A 23017-nucleotide genomic window follows, 5' to 3' on the forward strand; every position below is an offset into this window, starting at 1 on the left:
ATCCCAAAAGGAAGGTCATATTGACAAATTTTTCAGATCGCCAAATTGCAATATGTGTGAGTTTACACGTCTCTGATTTCATTGTGATGGCTTCTAAGGGATGAGTTTGCACTTGGCAATGCTGACTTCAGACTCTCGATTTCACAGGAGATTGGGGATTAAGTCAGAAATGCTAAAGGCAAACAAAATTAAAATCAACATTCGTGATACATGATGACAAAGACCACCAGTTAAATACTCCACCGTGGACCTGAGTATCTGAAACCTGTCCTCTAACAGCGAAAAACATCTGTCTTGGCAATAAGTATAGAGAAGAAAGCTTTTAGAATCCCTTGGACATTTTTATTTACCTCTCAGTGTGTTTGGGGGAATAAGGAAGTATATGTATACTGCCCGGAGGAACTTGGGCAAATTTAGAAAAAAAGAAAAAACCCCACAAACTTCTCCTTCTTAAAGAAAAGGAAGTAATAGTGACATCACCCTTAGCTAAAATCTAGCCTGTTTACATCTCAATTCAGTAGGTAACAGAATGCTCTCTCCAGAGTTGTGAAATAAGGACGATGAAGCCCAGTTTTCTTCTGAATCTTTACGACCTCCTTCTTTCCTTCATCCAATAGGTATTTTTAAAACACCTATTATGTGCTTGGTACTAAGGATACAACAGTGAGTCGAGGGGGGAAATGTAATCCCTGTCCTCAGAAAAGTTGGACTTGAGTCAGGGAGAGGAATAGACGTGAAAGAATGACACAAAATCATCACAAAACCAAAGCTGTACTAAGGGCTTGCAATGAGAAGCGTAAGGTGCTAAGAGAACCTATAATAAAAGATCTATTCAGGGAGATCAGGGAAAGCTTGTTCATCCAGGAAGTTAGGATGGGTCCAAGCAAGACCAGAAGTTGGCTGGGTAGGGGCGCCTGGGTGGCTCAGTGGTTTGGGCTGCTGCCTTTGGCTCGGGTCATGATCTCAGGGTCCTGGGATCGAGCCCCGCATCGGGCTCCCTGCTCCGCAGGAAGCCTGCTTCCCTCTCTCTCTCTCTCTGCCTGCCTCTCTGCCTACTTGTGATCTCCGTCTTTCAAATAAATAAATAAAATTAAAAAAAAAAAAAAGAAGTTGGCTGGGTAAAGAGGAAAGGAAGGAAGGAGAAAGGGGAAGGGTGCTCTGGGAAAAGCTCTGTGCAGGAGGAATCGTGGGTATGCTCTATGAATCTGGAAAAGGCTCTCAGCTGGAGAGGAAGAGAAGCCCAGTGAAAGGTTACCAGAGAGGAAGGGCATTGAAGGATCTGGTTTTGAACCTCCATCTCAAGAGCAGTGGGAAGCCATTGAATGAATTTAATCAGAGGCTTGGTATAATTAGGTTTGCATTTTGAAAAGCGGACTTCAGCCCTGAGCTAAGAAACTGGGTGACTGGGCCCAGAATGCCCATGACTGGGGATGGGTGGTTAGGAGATCTCCCGCCCTAGTGATGGCAGTGGTAGGGGCAGGGTGGAAGTGGAGGAAAAGGCAAGAAGCAGATTTTGAGCACAACTCTCTGACTAAAGTGGCTCCTGCATTAGCAGGAAGCCTGTTTGGTAAGCAAGAAAATGCCCAGCGCTCCTGATTTCCCTGCCCTTCCTGAACTCAAGAGCTGGAAAGTAGTCTTTTCCTAAGAGACATTCAGGGGCCCCTCAGTGTTGGGGGGACCAATGGTGAGGAGACTTGAAGTTTCCGGGATCAAACAAATGAATGCTTAGATTGACAGGGATGTATTTTGGAGTTGGGTTTCCGGGGAGAGCTATTTGCTTTTCTTCCCAGCCAGCCTGGACACCTGCCTTGGCAAATAATCTTTCTCTCAGATAAAGGAAGTTCATTGTGTAGCCTACTGGAGGATCTCCTGGCCAGCAAACCATACAGAACTTAAGTCTTTGAGAGCTGGAAGTAAGATGAGCATATAATTCTTTACCCATCCAAGGTGCATGGGGAAGAAGAAGGGGCTTCTTTAAGAATTAAACCTCAAAGGTTTAAACCTCAGGATCTCTGAGGGCACACTTGGTCGCCCTAGCAAGAAGGGAGGGCTGAAAGTCTATCCTGTCCTGCTGCCTTTGTTTCCCCTTCTACAGAGGAGAAGCTAAGGGTTGTCTCTGGTCGCAGGGTTTGGAATGCAAACCCCGGCACTGAGCTGACTCCCAGGCCACTTTTCCATTTACATTTTCTGCCATACTCCCTGCAGTCTCAACCTAAAATGTCCCACCACGGTCACTTTGTGGCAGCTGTTCTTTTACTCTTGCAGAGGCAATTCCAAAAGGGAGGCAGTGCTCCAGAGCGCCTCAGAAATGTGGCACCGTGGATGTCCAGGGCCAGAACCCGCATTTTCACAGGATACTCAGGTGGCCTATTTGAACAGTAAAGTTTGGGAAAAAACAAAAAACAAAAACCAACCAACAAAAAAACTTCAGGACTTCGACCTACCGTAAGCAAAACATTTTACAATGTGGCGGCGTGTGTCTATGTAATCGAAACCAAAGTTCAGTGAGGCAATCCTTACTATTCGATTTGAAACAGAAATGTACTCACAACTCCGATTTCAGCATCCACTCTTGGGAGCTGGAAAACATAGTTCTGGAGCACCTGGGAACAATGCAAAGAAGGTCCTGGGGAGGCGGAAGATGCTCCCTGGGGGAGCTCTGGAAGTGTATACACTTTGTGTGTTCAGCTCCTTTCTGAAACGCGTGCCCTCAGTCACGCCAGGGTAAATACTTGGAGCCAGGAACTCCCGAGGGCGGTGGGGGCAGCTGAAAGTTTGCCAAAGCCCTCGGAGGGGCCGGTCTCAGGGACATGATTGGCAGTCAGGAGAGAGAGGAGGGCTGGAAGCCGAGTGGAGGGAGAAAGCTCTCGGGCGGCGAGAGGTCCTGCCCAGCTGTTGGCGAGGAGTTTCCTGTTTCCCCCGCGGCGCCCGGGTGAAGTTGAGTGAGTCACTCGCACGCACGGACCGAAGACACCCCCGCGCGCGCGCTCGCCAGGGGCAGGAGCCGGCCTCCTGCGCAGCTCCCCTCGGCCGCCGGGGGCCTCCCCGCGCCCCGCCGGCCTCCAGGCCCCCTCCCGGCAGGCGAGCGGCGCCACATCTGGCCCGCGCATCTGCCCGGCCGGCCGGCGCGGGGTCCCGAGAGGGCGCGGCGCGGAGGCGCAGCCGGGGCTCCGGGAGGCGCCGTCCGCTGCGCTCGGGGCTCGGTCTATGACGAGCGGCGGGGGCTGCCATGGGTCGGGGGCTGCTCAGGGGCCTGTGGCCGCTGCACATCATCCTGTGGACGCGCATCGCCAGCACGATCCCGCCGCAAGTTCAGAAGTCGGGTGAGTGGCCTCCAGGTGGGCTCGGCGGGGCGCCGGGGGGTCCCCGCTGCGCTTTGACAGTCGGCCCCGGGCGCCCGGCGCTCGGGCGGAAACGGGAAAGTTCCCTCGGCAGCACCCACGCAGCGCGGCTCCCCGAGGCGCCGGGCTCTGAGTTTCTCTTTCAAAAGAGGAGGAAAGTTAAAGGGGAAGGGGCGCGGGGCACGTCGGGCCCCCTTTGTGCGGGCAGGGAAGGCGTTGTGCCGGCCTCTTTCGAGGCGAGCCCCCACCCCCGGAAAGGGAAGTTTGAGAAGTTGCTTGGGTATCTGAAGAAGGCTGGGGAGCCGCGGCCCGGAGCGGAGGCCGCCGAGGCCGCCAAAGAAGCTGGCGCACCTGGGGTCGCCGCGGCCCGGGGCGATGCTGCGTGCCCACCCAGCTCTCGGCCAGACACCCCCTTCAGTGGCCCGCGATTCCAGCCTGGGCTCTGGGGAGACGCCGCACGTTCCCCGAGGCCCGCTTCTCGGCCCTAAGTCACTGTAAGAAAGTTTCACGGAACCAGGCAATTTCCAAAAGAAAGTTATCTGGCTCCACCAAGGACTGGGCGTAGGTGGGGTAGGAAGCGGGGATTGTCAGGTGGCAGGCAGGGAATTATTAACTCGGTGCCCACTAGGTGCTAGGTGTTGGGTGCTGGAGATGTTGCCTGGAGCCAGACAGCCCTGCATTGCCGGAGGTGATGGTTCTCTGCTACTGTCCTTTGAGGGAAAAGGAAAGGTTAAATTCCTAACTGTCCCTGAGCTCCCCATCTCTGGACGTTTTCGGAGGTGAAAAATGCAAGAATTGAGTTCTTAATTATTTGTTATGGAAAGTACCGAACCCCCTTGAGACTTTGAAAATTATTACTTTTTGGCAGCGGTGATCTGCATAACCCAGTTATCTGCAGCTAGGGCCTGGGTTAACTGAGTACTTGGAACCTGAGGGCCTCAGCTTCCTCATCTATAAAATGGTTAGATTTGGATAACTTTACATCTCCTTCATCTGTGACATCTTGTTGCTCTCTTTCCCCTTTGGTGACTTGGAGATGCCCTGATAGCCCACATCACCCTGAGGAGCTTGCTTTATTTACCAGGGCCATGGACAGACTTACCTTTAGGTTTGTCTAGAAGAAATAAGCACCAGGTTCTAAATGGAAGGCCTCAGAGTATTTGAAGTGAATTGAGAACTTTTTAAAATGACGTTTCTTCTTGAAGGTGGCATGGAGATGGGAGTTTTGAATGGCATGAGGAAGAAACACTGTTGTAAACAACAAAAATATGTTAAAAAATCATTAAAGCTTTTGTTTCAAGCTAGGAAAAAAGGAAATCAAATGACCTTGATTTCGTTAGATTTTGTTTACAAGGATGATTTATGCATTTTCAAATTCCAGACTCAATAGTTCATGAGTCAGTTTCATTTCATCTATATACACATTTCTAAACAATTAACTTAAAAGCCTAGTGGCCTTTTATTTGGGCTTTTGAACAGTTTTAAACAACCCGCAGATTTCATATTTGATGGAATTAAAGTTTCCAAATTTGAACTAAGGAATCATTTTGGAATTTGCATTCATTTGAAATTAAATTTTCAAAGATACTGGAAGGTTGAAGGTAGCTATAATGAAAACGAGATATCTACTTCCACTTCCATTTTAATTTTCCATATAAGTAAGTAGTTTCAGGATTTTTCTAAAATAACTGCTAAACCGTCAAGACACTTTTCAAAATTATCTTCCTGTGTGATAAGATATGAGGAAATGAGATACCTAGCAACATCCTTTTAGGCCCCCCCAAAAAGTCCATCTTCTGTTCCATAGATTGATAAGTGGGCCAAGGATTTCAGTATAAGAACAAACTTCACTAAGAAATGTACTTAAAGCCTTTTTAATTTTGTTTTGTTTTGTTTTGTAGATCCACCCTTCCTCGATGCCCCAAATTAAGTAATGATTCCTTAGGGGGAAATCTTAAATGTTAGAAAACTCTTCAGATCTGGAAAATGTGACTGGTACTTATCAAATACCTAACAAGAGATTTCTGTTGAGGACTCAGTGTTGGTAAAAGTAACATACAGATAAACTTCTTACCTAAAATCATATTAATTATGTATTTATCTTTGTCAAGGTCAGAGACTAGTGATTACTAGGACTAGAATTTGATCTTTAGTCTATGGCTTTTCGGAAAACAAATTTTGACCCCCCTGGCTACTTCCTTTAGTAACATCAGTTGTGGTCTATACAAAATCCTGTTTTGGATTTATTGCTTTTTTACAAGGTAGCACCCCATGGTGATGAGTCCTTATTATTGTCTGTGTAGCTGCCTCAACTGCTACATGATTTCCATTTTAGTTTTATAATCCTTAGTTATCAACACAACTTTTAAAATTTTTCTTTATTTTTTAACCCCATTTTTCCAATTAAGAATGACACCTCATCGGTGCCATTGTAAAAAAAACAGCGATTACTAATTGGTCCTTCTCAGCGTATTTAAAGAGCATCTTCTTGTACCAGGCAGGAGACTTAGACCTGGAGACACTATGCAAAATGAATAAGACAGTTGAATGGATGGAAGGGTGTTAAAGGCAAAGACCAGGGCACATAGTTTAACCCTGTGTGCTTGGGAGCGTTAATGAATACTGGTGGTTTATTTTCTAGACTCCCCTTTTACAAGAGCTGTTTGATTGTTGAATGCACTTGGACGGGAGCAAGTTGAATGTTTTTTTCTCAGTCCCTCTGAATGTCTTCCTTTTTCTTCATCTGTTCTTTTCTATGCCTGCCATGTTATAGACCCCCACCCCAGTCCTCCATTCTGTAGCCAGTGTGGTGGACCCAATGTGCCCATCTAATCTTTCTTTTTAGGAGAAGCTTCGAGATACAAGTTTTGGAATGGAGGCCTCCTGGGTTCCAGACCCAGCTTCCATTTACTGGCTGTGTAAGGGGACACAGTCCCCTTCCTTCTCTAACCCCCATACCCATTTATAAAATTGGGATTCTGGAGTTATGGTGAAGATTAAATGAAATAATGCTTTGAAGTGCTTAGCCCAGTGCCTGCCACATAGTAAATGCTCAGTAAATACCAGCTTTCATTATTACTATTTTTTTTAATTTTTTTAAAAAAATTATTTAACTGACAGAGATCACAAGCAGGCGGAGAGGCAGGCAGAGGGGGGTGGGTGGGAAGCAGGCTCCCCGCCCAGCAGAGAGCCTGATGCGGAACTCGATCCCAGGACCCCAGGACCATGACCTGAGCTGAAGGCAGAGGCTTAACCCACTGAGCCACCCAGGCGCCCCATTCATTATTATTTTTAACTCTGAACTCAGACCTTAATAGGATCCTCCATGACCTGGTTGCCATTTGATTCTGAGACTTCACATCCCACCAAGGCTCACACTTTCCCACTGTATCCTGGTCATCCTATATACACAGTCCCTGGGCAGCCTAGTAGGGCCTTTGTTCAAGCTGCTGTCATTCTGGAACTCCAACCACCTGAATAATTTTCCCTCATCTTTCAGACTTAAGTGTCATCTGCCCAAGGAAACCCCTTTGAATGCCTAGTGGTTGAGCTAAACATCCCCTCCTGAGGACAGGCCTCTCTCTTAGCTCAATAACAATAGCTGAAATTACATCTTTATGTGACTCCCTTGCCAGTCAAGCCTCTCAAAAGCAGGAGGCGTGTCTTATTAATTTCTCCATATCCAGGGTTTCTGGAAGGACCAGAAACATCACCTAGCACCCAGGAAACGTTGAGCTGAGCTCCTGGTACAATCCAGAGCAACCATTTTAACAACCAGGCAGCCCTTATCTATTGGGAGTTTGCTCTGAATAGTAAAATCTTCCTTTTACTAACTTAACATAGAGTAGTTAACTACTCATAGTAACTCTAAGTTAGAGTAGTAAACTACTCTAGTTGTTAACTAGTAGAGTAATTTAACTAGTAGTTTATTATTAACGACTCTAGTTAAACTACTAGTAGTTAACTACTCTACTAGTTAGCTACTAGTTTTGACTCTGATCTAAGTAAGCAGTTTGGCTGTTTTTATAGTATGTAATTGGTGTGTATTTTTTTTTTTTTATTCTGATGAGATATGGAAAAAGATGCTTCCGCTTCTGACAAACATGCTGGAAAGCTCTCATGCAGTCCCTTTAGCTATACATTTTGAATTGGTGTAAGACATTCTAAGCCATTCCAGAACTTGAGGGTTTCACCAAAGAAATTTTCCAGTAAATACTGAATTCTCTCTCTCTCTCTCTCTCTTTTTCTTCTCTAGACGGTTGTCGAAAGGAGACTTTAGTTAAAAATGAAGTGCTGAAAATCTAAATTTAGCTTTTAAGTTTCTTTTTTCATCAGGGTTTGATGTTTTGGTTTATAAGCGGTGAAGCAGAGTCCGTCGAAGGGAAGTGTGGGCCCTGTAAGCAGCTTCTGTCTGCTGCAGAGCAGTGTGGGTATTATTTAGGTCTGATGCAAACCACCAAAACAGTTTAAAATAGGGTGCAGAGGAAACATACTTCCTGGCTAGAGCATGGCATTATTTAGCCAATTTCCACATAAAGGCATAACTCTGTCACCTTGTTAGCTTCTGCCCTCCAGCTCCTCACGTGTAGCTTCGGCCAAATTAACACATGATTTTCAGTGGAAGTGACTTAGCAGATATGCACTAGGGGTGTGCATGCTCACCACTTATTTTGTGCTACCTCTTTTTCATGTCACATTTTGCTCCCCAGGTGTGTGTTGCTTCTAACCGAGGCAATACGATGACTCTCCCTTCCTGCCTGGCATGTCAGAAAGGTTTAGAATGCTGAGCAGGCACACTGGCTCCTTTCAGGGAGGAGTGGGGGAAAAGGGAAACCAACATTTGAAAATCTGCTCTGAGCCAGCTGCTTGACATGGCTTATCTAATTTAATCTTTAGAAGAAGTCTGCAAGATAAGATTTGTTAACTTTATTTCTAGATGGGGAAGGTGGAGTCTGCTCAAGGTCTCTTGAGGTTTGCCCATGCGTGCATGTGCGTGTGTGTGGTTGTGCCTGCATGTGTTGGGGCGGGATGGGTGCGTGTGCGTGTGGGTGGGTGTGCATGCGTTCTCAGCTTGCCCTGTTTGCATTCAGCTAGGCTCTTTCACAAAATCCATCTGTGAGCACCTATGTTGAGATGGAAGTTAGGGAGGGGCTAAGGCGTCCTCGTGTTTGAGAAGGGGAAATTTACCATCTGATACCATCAATTCAGTGCTCCTGATTTCACGATTTGCTTGGCTTGCATGATCTGCCTCCTTCCTGAGTATCTCTGTACCATAGAAAATCACGATAGGGCCATCTCTTTAGAAGGAAACTCTACTCTTCCTAATCTGATCAAAGAGTCCTGGTGGCGGGACCCACCTCATGTGACCCCATGGTTCGACTGTTTACAGCAGTGGGACAAGCACCATTTTCAGAGCTGTGTATCGTACATCCCACATTCCAGGCACGTAGGACCAGCATCTGTGTACAGGTCTCAAACAACCGTTGGTGAGGGCAGAAAGAACAGAATTTGTCTAACATAACAGGCAGATGGGATCATTTGACTTTTGAGGTCCCACTAATTTGAAAACTTGTAGGTGGTTAAGATTCTTCTCCTCATGATAGGATCTGGCCTTTTACTTGCTGTGATCAGCTTTTTAGGTCTTGGCACTCAACATGAAGCTAGCCTCCTTAGATGTAGTCAACTCAAGATCTCCTCTTTAGGCTTTTACGGGTTCCCTAATATCCTTGTTTTGTTTACAGGGCTGAAGCTTAGTTCATTAGAATGGGTTTAGTTGCAGAGTAAATGCCCGTGACTTCTGAGGATGTGAGGATATAGGTGGAAAAGGCTGTTTGCTGTCAGGACATGCAGCTCGCTCTCTCTCCTTCCTTCCTTCCTTCCTTCCTTTCTCTCTCTCTCTCTTTCTTTCTTCTCCTTTTTTTTTTCTTTTTCTTCCTTTCCTTCCCTTCCTTCCCTTCTTTCTCTTTTCTCCTTCCCTTCTTTTCTTTTCTTTCTTATTTTATGGTGAGATCCTCCCCTCAATTTTTTCAACTCCGTTAAAATATAGGCCTAGTATGTGGGCAAAAGGGACCTCTGCCCTGGATCTTAGAGGGCACTGCCTTTGGTCTTCTCAAGTCAGACCCCTGTCCATGGGGTAAGAAGACTCTGGGCCTCTGAGTCCAAATCCCTCCCTTTTTTAGATCACATTTCAGGTACCTGGGAACAACACTTCACTGTCCGAATAGCCCTGGGTTAACTTTTACAGGCTATATGGACTTTGGGGTACCTCTGTGCATCTAAGGGGTGGCTACGGGGGAGCTGTGTATATGTGGGGTGTGTGTAGGGATGTGTTACAACTTGGGTGTCCATGCATATCTCACAAGGCCCCACTTGATATAGGATGGAGCAGGCAGTGAAAAGAGGAAGGTATTACTGGCCAGGCCTGGGATAATGTTTACCCAAAGCATTCAGTTCCAGAAAAGGACTTGAGTAGTTTACGAGTTTCATAATTATACTAGGCTTTCCAAAGTATCACAAAGATACATTTGCCAGTCAAGGTAGGACAAAACCTATTTTATGGGACATTTTCTCCACTTGATTTATAAATTTCCAGTATTTTGATCTTTGGTATGTGGGCCTCCGTATGCCCTCACCCTGAGTCTTCCAGTGCCGTTGGAACAACATTCCTTTGCAGAGGTGTGGGGCACCAGATTGGTTTTTGTTGATTTTATTCTGTTCTTCCTGGAGAGACTGGTCATTAGCAAAAAAAGCTAAGACTCCTTCTGTAATCATAACGTTGTATCTTCTTTGAGAAATTCAGCTTTTCATAGTTTGTATTTTCTTGAAGGAAACTTTAGTTCTATTAATTTGACTTGTCCTGTCTGTTATTTCACTTAACACATTTTTTTTTTTTTTAAGATTTCCCAGTACTGTGTTGGCATTTCCTACATATATTGGAAACACTAGGCAAGGTGAAACTTCTCTGGATGTTTTCTCTAATATTGTAAATGTTTATTTGAGTGATCCATGGCCTTCTCAAGCTCTGTAAGGAAAACAAGAACATTAGAACAGTGTTAAGAAGTAAGAAGCCCTTCTGACACTATAAAAGGTATAAGGTTGTCAAAACTATGCATTTTAGAGAGCCAGGGAGTTAGCAGAACAAACATGAATGTTTCGAAGGAAAGTATGGGGTCAGGTGCATGCTCTGAGCCTATGCCACAGCAGGTCTTATCTGTGAAAGCTGTAAATCATTAGAGGATTCACTGACTTTGGAGGAAACTCACTCTGCTGCTTTGTGTATGACTAGTGGTCATCCTAAAACTCTATGAAACTTTTCCACATAGGGAAATTGAATTGGCTCCATGCTTCTGGGGAGCTGTGTCCCTCTCTTGAGGAAGCTGCATTCGTGAGCCTTCTTGGACCAGTTTCCCACTAATGTATGGAGCCCACTTACCAATATCTTCCACTGCCTAGATTGTGCTGAACACTTCTTCTCTTTAGTTAACCTTCAAATCAACTCCAAGAGGTAGATTTTATAATACTCATTATAAGCACTTTGGAGTTTAGAAAACATAGCAAAGGCTGCCCTGTTATCAAGTGATTATGTTGGGGTTGAACCCAAGATGGTCTGGTCTAGGGACCTGGCCTTCAATTGTTATATACTATACTGAGACTAGGTCACCTCAGTTGACATAAACTGTTCTCTATTGTAGCATGGGTGGTGGGAGAACATAAGGGTTAAGAAAAATAATGGTAATATCCGACATATTTCTAATGCTATATTGTTTTTCATTTATTATCCCATTTAATTTCTTTAGCTAAATAAAAAAACGTTTGATTCCTACACCAGGTAATCAAATGTCATGCCGGTCTATTGACCTCAATGGGAGAATGAAATATATACATCACTTGTCAAATCGTGGCGTATTTATGCCGTCAAGGAATTTTTAGGTATTCTGAGCAAAACTAAACCTTGTTTGGAAGGATTGGGGGAATTAAAGGATGCATAAATATGTGGGGGATATATATAGTATGCCAAGGTGGATTCACCATAAGTGAATGGAATATAACTTTTAAGGCTTATGCCTGGTGTAGACCCATATCCTGGCTTTGGAAGAGAGACTGGCAATGTGATTAGTGAGTGTCAATCAAGTCCAAGAATATTTAAGAAATCTTGCTGTGCCTTGACTATTATAGCTCACCATATAAAAGGAACTTGATAGAGGTTTTCCCAAATTTAGAGGCAATTCAGAACATTTATAGTATATCACTTAAAATGAATGATAAAGCTGAAACTCTTTCCAAGCTATTCAAAAATAAATTATGAATTCGGATCAACAGTTCTAGAGGAAAGACTGATTTATTTTTCGATTCTCTCTATACAGACTATTACAAAATATCATTGGAAGACGCAATCAAAGAGTGTGCAATCAAAAAAGGTAATAAAAATATCTCAGAGGCATGTCAGGCAGTTTAGTAATAAAAATAATCGTTTCTTTTCAAATTTAATGTTTGTGGTATTTGTAGCTTTTTAAAATTTGCAATTTGTTAGATGACATTTTAAATTTTAAGTATTCACTTTTATACCTTAATTTCTATTCTTGATTTTTATATTCTTTTTCTTAGGGTGCCCCTGAAATTTAAAAGCTTCAACATTCACAAGACCCAAATCTATGCTTAATGGTAGGATTTGCTTTTTGGCCTAGAAAAATAAATAGAAATGCCTCCTCTTCTACCACCCACTCCCATACGGAGACTGAAGTCTGCATTGTTACATCACCAAACACAAACTTCTTTTTCCAGGTTTAGCTAAACCCTTCATTTTTTTTCCTAGTTCAGAGGCCCCATGCCAAGTAGAGAAGTTGTAAATATGTAATTATCACAGAACCTCGATCTTGAATGAAACCCAGATCTGACCCTTAGTTTGAGATGAAGACTCTACCTACAAGAGAGCTGGTGAAGACTAAAGTGTGTTATACTGGCAACCAGGGTGTCTGGGTGATCTGGCCAAGTCCCTTGGCCTCACTGGTTCTCATTTTTGTCTAGGTACAGTGCCAAGAGTTGGACTAGATGAGATTTTCAGTTTTTTTCTGTTCTGAAATGTTTCATTTTGTAGCTTTAGTGGAGGAAACCATTGAAATTAATGTAAAAACATAATCTTTAATCGAAGTAGAAAACTCAAAAGTCATAACAGGACAGAGCAGACACATACTGCAACATCCACTTGGAGTTTGTCAGAGATGACTACTATTGAAAAAAGAGAACGAAGCCATAGTTATTTTGAAAATTTCCTGCTACAGGTGCCTGAGCATACACCCTGACTAAATAGCATGTTTACTTGAGCTAGCACTTTTTCCTTGCTGAAAAAAAAGGTTTATTTGGTTTTGGTGGTAATACCATTTCTTTTTTGTTAATTATGGTGTTCTCATTCTCCCTTTCCTCTGAATTGGTTGAAGAATCTGTGAAAGTTTTTCCTGAGGAAGAGAATTATGAAATGCTTTGCTGTGTCTAGGAAAAGAAAGTCCTAAAGGAGCTTCTGTGTTTTGGGGGAAAAGAAAAGAAACTAGTCTGAATATAATTAGTCTTCTCTTGCCTTTCAAAGATCTGTCCACCACTTTTCTTAAAATATTCTCAGAAAAGACAGAATTTGCTACAGATTGGCAGATTGCAGACTGCTTTTTTCGGCAGGGGAGTAGCTATAAGCCCCATAATTGCATTTCTGTATGGTCTGCATACACCAGTTATCACAGAGGAGAAATCTAACTATTGCTTTGAATGACTGTCTTGTTACTTCATATCACTTTTATGTTTTGTTCTCTAAAAGGCATTGTATTGGGGGAAAACAATGATAAAATTTGACCTCAGATGTGTGAAAAGGAAAAACAACAATTACAACAACCTGCATCACATTGTGCATTCACTATTCTGGAATCCCAAAAATTACATTGTTGTAAAACAGTTTCTAACAATCGCAGCCCTTCCTGTGCACTCTTTTATTCTTATAGTTTCTGTCATAATTAATTATATAATTTATATTGCCTCTCTCATCACCTATTAATTTATTCCAAGGAGCCCCAGACCAGCCCGTCTTTTCCTTTTTGCAGTTTTCTGTTTTCCATCACCTCTGGGAAGTCCGGCTTGTTCCAACTTCTCACCCCTTCATGAGCCTCACTTAACATCTACCTATCGTGCATTAGAATAGGCACTGAGGTTCAGATCGGGAGCTCAAGCATTCTGGCCTCAACAAGATGCTTTCATATCACCCCCTGATAACAGTAGCTGAAGGTTCTAATACCTTGCTACCCAAAGGGGGTGTTCCAGACCCAGCAGCACCTGCATCACTGAGAATTACTGCAAATGCAGACAGAATGTTGGGCCTGTTCAGAACCAGCATTTTAACAAGATCCCCAGGGGATTCGTGTACATATGCCCGGACGTTTGCGACACGCTGCCCCAGTAGCCTTAAAGCATCTTCCACAGAGGAATCGAAGGACCTGCAATAGTGTTGGTGAATCAGATCAGACTTCTTTCTGTCCCCGAGGAAGACAGGGATTCCAGGAAGAGTAACTTCTAGTATTATGAGGGCGTTTTGACTCCTCCCTAGCTACAAGACCCCCTTTTAACTGTATGTAACGAACACACTGAGGCTAGCAGAAGCAAATGCTCTGACAGCAAGTCAAGTCAATTAGTGAGTCAGTTTTATCCTGTCTGTTTATCCAAAACCTCTTCCATGGTTCTTTCCCTTGACCCAAAACTGTAGATCCTAGAGATCCGTTTCTCTGCTGAACCCGTAACATTTTTAACACGTTTACTCATTAGACATTTAATCATAGAACTGCCTTGCCATTTGTAGGCCTTAATTAAGAGCTATTATACCTTGGTGTTTCTTAAAGCATGTAGCACTCTGCTGTGTACAAAATATGTATCCAATAAATTAATGAATTAATGCCAGGTTTTTCAGGACATGGTTCTAGTCTTCGGCATTAAAAAACTTTTTATCTTCTACCCTGAGGAACTTATTTCATTGATGCTGAGTGAGAACTCACTGAATTTTTCTTGAATCCATCAACATTTTTTTAGTCTGTTCAGATCATGCTACCAGTGGGTTTTTCGGTGAGTGGTATTTTATTCATTATAAGACAATTTTTTGCACCTTCGTTACTTTTGCCTTTAAGAATTATTGGTCTCAGCCAGTAACAGCAATCAGTTCTCACACCTCTTTCTGACTTTTTTCAAATGATTTTATTACGTATTCTTTTTCCTTCTGACATTGTAACTGTACTCGGCCAAAAAAAAAAAAAAAGAAAAAGAAAAAAGAAACAGAAAAAACTTTCCATAGAAACCTGTATCTCATGTTGCTGCCTTTTGCATCAAATCTCAACTTATTCATCATAATAACTGTAAATCTCATTACCTAGAATCTCGGAATCAGACAAATTTTTACAACAGGAATGCCGTTACATGAAATACATAACCATTTGGTTTCATTTTTACTCTTAAATCATGCTACCACAATGCAAGTCTGAACTCGTGTTTTCTGTCTGGTGTGAGAAGCTCTTTGGTTTCTGCCTATGGATGCCTTACGTCCCTTTTCTCTTTAATACATATCCATGGCCATCAGTTAAATCTTCTCCCCAGATAACATTTTGAATAGCTGGTCCCTGATAGAGAGCCTTCCATGATCTTCTCTGTGGATCCCAGGTGACTGATTACACAGCCCTGACTTTCTCTTTGAGGTCAGGGGTTGTGTCAATATCCTTGTTTCTGAAGATGCATCTTGGGGTCACAGGACCAGTTAGGTGATTCCATGCATGAATGAGGCCAAGCCTTCCCCAATTTCCCTTTCTGCTCTCATACATGTCTCAGGCCCTAGTTCCCTTTAAACTGGACATCCTCACACATGCTTCTGCTTTTAGATTTTCTAACTGGTGACTGTTATCCCAATTTTCCCATTCTCTACCCATGCCCTACAATCCTCTACATGCTGAAATAACACCTGAGTAGATGTCATTTCCTCTCTTGGCTCTTCAGTTAGTTATACCAGTCAGATTTCCCTCCTTTTTCCTCTTCACAGCCTCACCAACAAGCCTGGCTTCCACACTCAGGTGACTTTATGTGTGTGGCTGTATGCATGTGCCCGTTATTAGAATGAAAATTCTTTAATGGAGAATCTCCCATATGATTCTTCCCTGGCACTCTCTGTGCGTTCTCATTGAAAGATTGTTGCTGTTTAGAATTCATTACTTTTAAAGGCCAGAGAAACTGCTTATAAATCCAAGACGGGATTATAGGTTATACACACACACGCACACACACATATATAAATAATTTATATTTCTACCTATGTATTTATATTTAAATTTGTATATGCTTTTTTTTTTTTTTTCCTAGACTGTTTACCTTCTCACCATCAAGTGTGTCATCAGGGGCTTTGTCATTTATTATAAAGCCACCTTGAGGGAACAATGAGCTTGTGGGAAATTTTGAATGATCTGATGCGTGTAAGTTTCTCTTTGCAGGGAAGGTTCCCTGTGCCTTCAGTCTTTAGCTTCTGTGAATTTGGGGGAGCTGCAGTCTGTGGGTGTTAAGGCCTGTTGCTTTTCCATCCGTCACAGACTGTCTTTGATTCATCTCTCCTCTTGTGTGTGAATCTTTTGTAGAGGACCCAACGTGTTATGCCGGTAGGCGCCCAAAAAAGTCATAAAGTAAATCATATTATCTGACTCAAGATTTTTTTGTGCCACTCCTGCCTTCACTTTTTTATGAATTGTAGATTATCTCCTATCACTGGGATAGTTGGAGGAGGGGTAGTTGAACGAAGGGGTTTATGTGCAGTGGAGAGCGTCCGAAGACACCTTTCTACCTGCTTGAGGGAAGACATCCCCTGTTGCAAAGGTGATTCCTGACTTTAACAGCACAGTTTCCAGAGGCTCCTGCCTCTCTTCCAGCCGGATTGTCACCCAGGGAGCCCCTCTTCCAGGGGAATTGGGAAGCTTTCCTGACTTCATAACATTACTTAAGCATGGACTAACAATGCCCTATCTGCACTATCTCAGGGAATCAGGAGATGAAACAAGAATTTTCTGTCTTAATATTCTGTGGCATATTATAAAGAGAAATGGTTGAGATAGAATACTTTTAATTTGATGTACTGTTGGTTAGCTTTCAGAACTGCTGAAAACATTTCTCTTTCAAGATTTTGATGATGCCTTTGGTGAGGATGTTTGTGGCCGTTACGTAATCACTTATGCAGCCCTGTGTGAAACGTTTGGCCAACTCAAGAGTGTCTCCTGTTACCAGCTACCAGCTTATTAATGTAATACTTGTATCTTCAGGGTAAGGAAGGAACCTGGTTTCTTGATAGTCTCATTTTTACTTTTTGAATAACTGTTGGAACTACAGTTACCTGTGCTCCAAGCTTATTGACTTTGTTACTCCTCAAGGTATAACTCCTTCTTAAAAGCGACTGACTAGGGGCGCCTGGGTGGCTCAGTGGGTTACACCTCTGCCTTTCGGCTCAGGTCATGATCTCGGGGTCCTGGGATCGAGCCCTGCATCGGGCTCTCTGCTCAGCAGGGAGTCTGCTTCCCCTCTCTCTCTACCTGCCTCTCTGCCTACTTGTGCTCTCTGTCGAATAAAGAAAGAAAAATATTTTTAAAAAAGTGACTGACTGAATGGTACATGTCTGTGTGACTCATATTCTGCCAGTCCAAACAGTTTTGTTTTTCTCTCTCTACTTTGATTCAGACATTCATCTTTAAGTTCTGGAAGGGAAATCTTCACCTTGACCTCTGACACAATGTACCATCAGTACTTTAATAAAATTTATGTTAAAGCAAGTCATGGTGAGCATTTTGTAAGGTGCCAACTGTCCAATCACTCTGTTGTACCCCTGAAGCTAATATATAATATTGAATGTCAACTGCACTTCAGTTAATATTAATGGTAATAATAATGAGAAAAGAGAGTCTTTAGAGGGAGTCCCTGAAAATCTTGGGAAAAACTGATACAGTGTCACTTCTTCCCAGTTACAGGAAGTGACCGTGGAGCCCACCTTGGCACTTGTGCTCTCTGAATGGAAGTGCCTTGAAGTTAAGAGCCAATGAAGGGGCTGGAGATGGTAGTTGAAAGCAGCCACTTGTGTGCCCTTTATCAGCAGTGACCAGGGCTGCAATGGAAGATCCAGATGTTTGGGAACATTTCTGCCCACAGCCCCCTCTGGCACATATCTCTTGGGAACATATAAAATGTCCTTTGTTGTTAAAATGGCTGTTAAGTGAATATGAAAAGCACAACAAACATCGTAAAAATAGTCATTTGCCAGCCTGTCCAAGCAGATAAAAAACTAGTGTCAGGAAAACAGAAAAGAGCAGGGATTTGAATAACTTTATTCTTTTTGAGGCTTATGGGGGAAAGAGCACCTGTAGGAAAAAAGGAAAAAAGGCTGGTGTGATAACTATGAAGAAAACATGTTGACCATGTCTGGCTATAATAATTTTTTAATAGTCCCTTATGTTAATAGAGTGTTTTATGTAAACTGTTTCACCTGGATGTCATATTTAATTTTGGAAACAACCCTCTGAGTGGGTATAATTACCCTGTTTTACAGATAATATAGAAACAGAAGCCCAGAAAGATGAAACCGTCTGAGGCATTGTAAAGACTCACAAATTTGTGTTTCTGTCATTTTACCATTTTTTGATCTCATGTTCCCTTGCTGCCTAATTTTCTAGGTAAATGTAAGACAAATACTATGGTCTTATTGTGTTTTTATATTTCCATAGCTAACTTGTAAAGAGGGGATGGTAGGGTTCACATCAGAAGCCCTGTTCTTTGCCTCAAAAATCAGAAGCCATATTGAGGACGGGAGAATTCCCTTCTTCGAGACACACTTCTCTGAGGGCTTTGTCCCTGAGTCTTACTAGAGTTCAAGGCTATGTAATGAGTCATTTTTCTTTTTCTCCTTCTCTTGTGGGGCAGTTTTTCTTTTACACACTGTGTGGTCTGCCTTTTTGAGGGTCATGTCATGCCTACCAGTAGACACAGGTTGCCATTTATAAAAGACTGTGGTAGTTGCCACAGCCCTGTCGTTTTGCTCTTCTCCAGAGCTTCAAGGTCCTTCACATAATCAGGGAGATGGACATCTTTACACAGGAAGGGTGTGTCTTCGCCATATAGGCCTGGAGGTCAAGTGTTGTCTTTGGCTTCCTTTCCCAGAACTTCTTAAAGATGAATGTCTGAATAAAGATTTGGAGAGGAACACGATTGTTTTGACTGACAGAACAGAAGAAACACAGACATCTAGGATTTATTTAAATTACTTTTATATAAAAGAACTTATATCTTGAGGCGTAGCAAAGCCTTCTTATTTGACTGACATTTTCAAAGGCAATGGTAAAGAATCACCTTCATGAGCAGAAACTGCATTTGTTTGCTAGCCACATGAAGGTAACCGATACTCCTGCCTGCCTGCGAGTTGTTCTATAGAATGTCATTTCCCCCACAGCATCAAAATGGAAGTTGAGTCATGATGTCATTTACTCCATTTTGGTTAAGGAAAGAGGTTAAATCAGCTCCCGGGTTGTATAGTATGGACTTCTTTCTCCTCTTTTCCACCATTATTCATCAGGATGATTTTCCAGTGGATTTGGGATTAAGGATTATTCTGATCCTTCCACCTTTGTGAAAATTTCCCAGAAGAGATCAGCTTCATTAAGGAATGACTAGGTTCATGAATTTATATGGAAAGGGGAGAGACCTTCAAATTAGAATAGATTTCAGTGTTACCTTTTTGTGTACTTCTTATCTAAAAGGGATGCCATAGTAAATATTCTAGAGGACTACTCTTTATATCATCTTTTTAAAAATGGTAATTTGTATATACTGTTTTCTGTTAAGGCAGATATAATTATATTTTGAAAAATATCCGAATTTTGAACATCTCAGAGATGGTCCTTCTTCGGATGTCGTACATTGGTGGTGCTTAATATATAAATGGAATAAGAAAGAAAAAAAATCAGAGTCTAGGAAGAGAAATTAAATTGTAGGACTATATTGACTTAAAAGTTATTTTTTGTGTGTGTGTTGTATCTATTTAGCTTCGAGATTTTCTGAAGGAAAGGCTTATCCACAACTGTTAACTCTGATCTAAGGAACTATTTATTACTGATTTCACTGGTAGTTTACCTAAAGGGAGATACACTTTCTTACATTTGACTTTTCTGAAATCATTATTCATTTTGCCATGTGGGATCAAAACCCTTTAAAAATTCAGCTTTCTCAAGAAATCTTCTCCTCAGGTCTTCTGACAGATCTTCCTTCAAACTTATTGTGCTCTTGGCCATTGGCAAAGGATTTCTACCCTTTAAAAATACAGGAATTCGTGAAACTCCTACTAAAAAATTAAGCTAAAAATGACCTTCCAAGGAGAATTTGTACAATAGCAACCAAATACCTTGACACCAATTATGTTGATGATTCCTGCCTCATCCCAAAACATTATTAAAGTTTGAGTCACATAAGAAAATCACTTGAGGGGCGCCAGGGTGGCTCAGTCAGTTAAGCGTCTGCCTTCAGTTCAGGTCATGATCCCAAAGTCCTGGGATCCAGCCCTGCACTGGGCTCCCGGCTCAGTGGGGAGCCTGCTTCTGCCTCTGCCTCTGCCCATCCCCCTGCTCATGCTCCCTCTTTCTTTCAAATAAAGAAAATCTTTTTTTTAAAAAAGGGGTATATAAAAGAGATATACACTGATTAAAATGTTCTGTTATAATGCCCTTTGCGACTTTCCTAGCAGCCAGACCAAGCTGCGAAACATGGTTTGTAGTATACCTGCCCCCCTTCCTCTCTATGGGACGGTCCACTTTCTCTAACTCCCAAGTTTGTTCCTGTTTAGTTCTTTGCTCCATACAGAATAAATCCTTTCCTGAACCATATTTATTTTTTTTTTCTACTTCTGGCTGCACATAAAAATCATTTGGGGAGCTTTTAAAATAATCTACTGCCTGAGCCAAACCCCTGAAGTTCTGAATCATTCGCCTGGTGTAGGGCCCTGGCATCAGTATTGCTTGGAAAAATCCCCAGATGGTTCCTGTTGTGGAACCCAGATTGAGAAACACTGATTGCTACAAATGGAGGATTTGAACAGAGAAGTCAAGGTATTCACTTAAAGCCCCTCAGCAAAGCAGTACCATTGATTAGGGTCAGAAGATCCCACCTTCTGACTGTAAATCCAGTATAGCAAATAAAAGAAAGGCTTTGTTACAGAACTTTGGGAGAATCAAAAAATCCCTTTCCTTCTGGAAACTCACCAGCAGAGCAGGGTTAAATGCTCATGTAAAAGCCTGTCTCACAGTACTCGTGTTTGAAAATCAAGGTTGGAAGGACGAGAGCACTGTAGGGTGGGTTGCAGGGGTTGTGACTTTCCAAAGGAACAAACAGTTGACCTGGCTTGGAAAGCCTGGACACCCCTCCGTGGTACCATTCACTGTCCACTTGTCATCAGTGGTGTTTCTGTGCTTGCTTCAGGAAACTAAGGCACAGCTGGGGAGAAGCTTGCATGGGATGCATGCCCACCAGCCACACAGGGGAGGTGTCCAGCTCTTCCAAGCCACAGCCGACGTGGGCAGTCAGCACACTCTCTGCCTTGGGCCTCTCCTCGTGGAAGGTGGCAGACACCAGTGTCCTTGGAGAAGCCGTTTTCTGAGTGCTTCTCCAGTCAGAATAACCCCCACAGCGGCTGGCAGGGGCACTGAACTCTTTCTGAGGCCTGGCAAGACCACCCTGGGGATGGGAGGTCCTGTGGGGAGGTGGAAATGCTGGGGTGAGGAAGGCAGAAGGAGTTAACGTACCATAGAGTTTCTGGTTAGGGGCAGCAGAAAGATAATCAGACTATGGAAGCCTTAAATACCAGGCCATGTTGTGGTGGCTTAATTCTCTGAGTCACTGGCAAGTTAAGTGGAGACATGGCATAATGGAGCCATTGCAAAACCAAGAGTTTGTGATGTGAAGGCTGTGAATGCCTTTCCTCTTTGGCCCCAGTGGCTGCCTCTGTAGTTAGCCGAAGGCAGGGGCGCCCTTCACATCCTGCCCATGCACCTGTCGGCCCCTGGGCCCTTCTTAGGGGTCCACTGTCAGCACCTCATGATTTTTTAGAACACCAGTTCCTTCATGGTACCTCAAAAGCTATATGGGGAAGCTCGGAAGTGTCCCAGAACTTCTAACGTTTCCACCTTCTGTTTAGGTTTTGTACAGCTCTCACTTCGTACGAAGGTGTGTGCTGACTCCTCTGGAATGAGGTGTGAACAAAACAAGCAAGGGTGCAAATGCATTAATTCCAAAGGGGTGCTTGCTTTTGCCGGGGCCTCACTCGTAGACCTTTTCCTGACATGTTCACACCCCAAGTATCTCCAACATACGCTTCATACTTTTAGAAATCTGAAGAATTTAAAGTTTCAGTTGGGTAGAGCCTCAGTGGAATACTTTTATTATATCTAATGCCGTTTTAATGAGCGTGAGACTAGGGAGGTTGGGTTGATTGGACAACTTATATAAACCTTTGCAAGGAATTTACGAGTGGAGAACGATGCCAATAGCCCAGAAATGTGGTGTTTAGGGAGCTTTTTACTTCTTAATCACCATGACAATATCGGGACAAATTGTGCAACCCTTTTAGGCAGTAGCGCTGTTTACTAGAACTTTCTGCAATGATTACAGTATCTTATATCTGTACTCTCCACTGCGCTAACCATTAGTCACCTGGGGCTTAGAATGTGGCAGGTGTAACAAAGGAACTGAGTTTAAAATACTATTTTATTTCCATTACACTTAAATGTAAATAGCCGCACATGGCTATTGGCTACCATAATGGACAGAACAGTTACAGAAGATCCTTTAAAATCCTCTTTCTTTTCAGGTCCTCTGAAGGAGCACAGTCAGGTAATTTCTTAGCCTCTGTAGTCCTAGTGGGGCCGATTACATTATTTCTATCTTTCCATCCCTGTATTTGGGAATTGTAGGCTGTTTCTGTCCTGGACACATGATATTCTAATGTTTATGGAAATACCCTTTAGTAGTACACTTTAATTACAATACTTTGTTCTGGGAAGATCTAGCCAAGCCTCTTTTTATCATCGTGTTTTCAGTTTTAGTCTTAAAAGGGTTATAAAAATAGCATTGTCTTGCAAGAAAAAAAAAATGCTTAAGGTCGATGGCCATGGAGCAGTAGGGATTATAAAACATTCAAACTTATCCTGGAAATATTGGATAAAAAAAGAAGCTAAGGAGGCAGGTAGAAGTCTCCAGGGAGAAAACTTGTCCTGGAGGAATGCTTTTAATTAGATTTAGCTTCCCCCAAAAGAGTCTAGCAAAGTGGCTTTCCCTGAGGACATCGGGATTTTCCCCCGTGAATAAATTCTCTCCCCCTTCGGCCATCCCTCTACTATGTCCTTCTGCACACTCACCCTTACTTGACATGCCGTGACTTAAACCTTCCAGAAAACCTTGGAAAATAAGCCAGTATTTTTTTCTCAAATGTTAATTTCCTTGCTTTAGGCTTATGTAGGCTTTGACTAGAAACTCAATCTGTGTGCCTCTGTTCTGCTTTATGTTTCAGTCATTGAAATGGGGCTTAGTAAGAATTACTTGATACCTTAGGAGTCAGATGAAACCCCCCCCCTTTTTTTAACATTCTTTTATCTTAG

General features: G+C 42.8%; 1 protein-coding gene across 2 annotated transcripts in view; it reads left to right on the plus strand.

The window, feature by feature from the left end:
- Window positions 1–2128: 2128 nt before the first annotated feature.
- Window positions 2129–23017, plus strand: part of TGFBR2 (transforming growth factor beta receptor 2) — a 90694-nt gene continuing 69805 nt past the window's right edge. The window contains exons 1-2 of one of the 2 annotated variants that reach the window (XM_082682825.1): window positions 2928–3323; window positions 11705–11758. In XM_082682825.1, the coding sequence (XP_082538951.1) occupies window positions 3230–3323; window positions 11705–11758 (148 nt within the window). In that variant the 5' untranslated portion in view covers window positions 2928–3229. Of the gene's footprint in view, window positions 3324–11704; window positions 11759–23017 lie in introns of both variants that reach the window. The other variant, XM_082682826.1, reaches the window with a different exon arrangement.

The sequence above is a fragment of the Mustela nivalis genome (genome assembly GCF_964662115.1).
Source record: "Mustela nivalis genome assembly, chromosome: 1".
NCBI lineage: Eukaryota > Metazoa > Chordata > Mammalia > Carnivora > Mustelidae > Mustela > Mustela nivalis.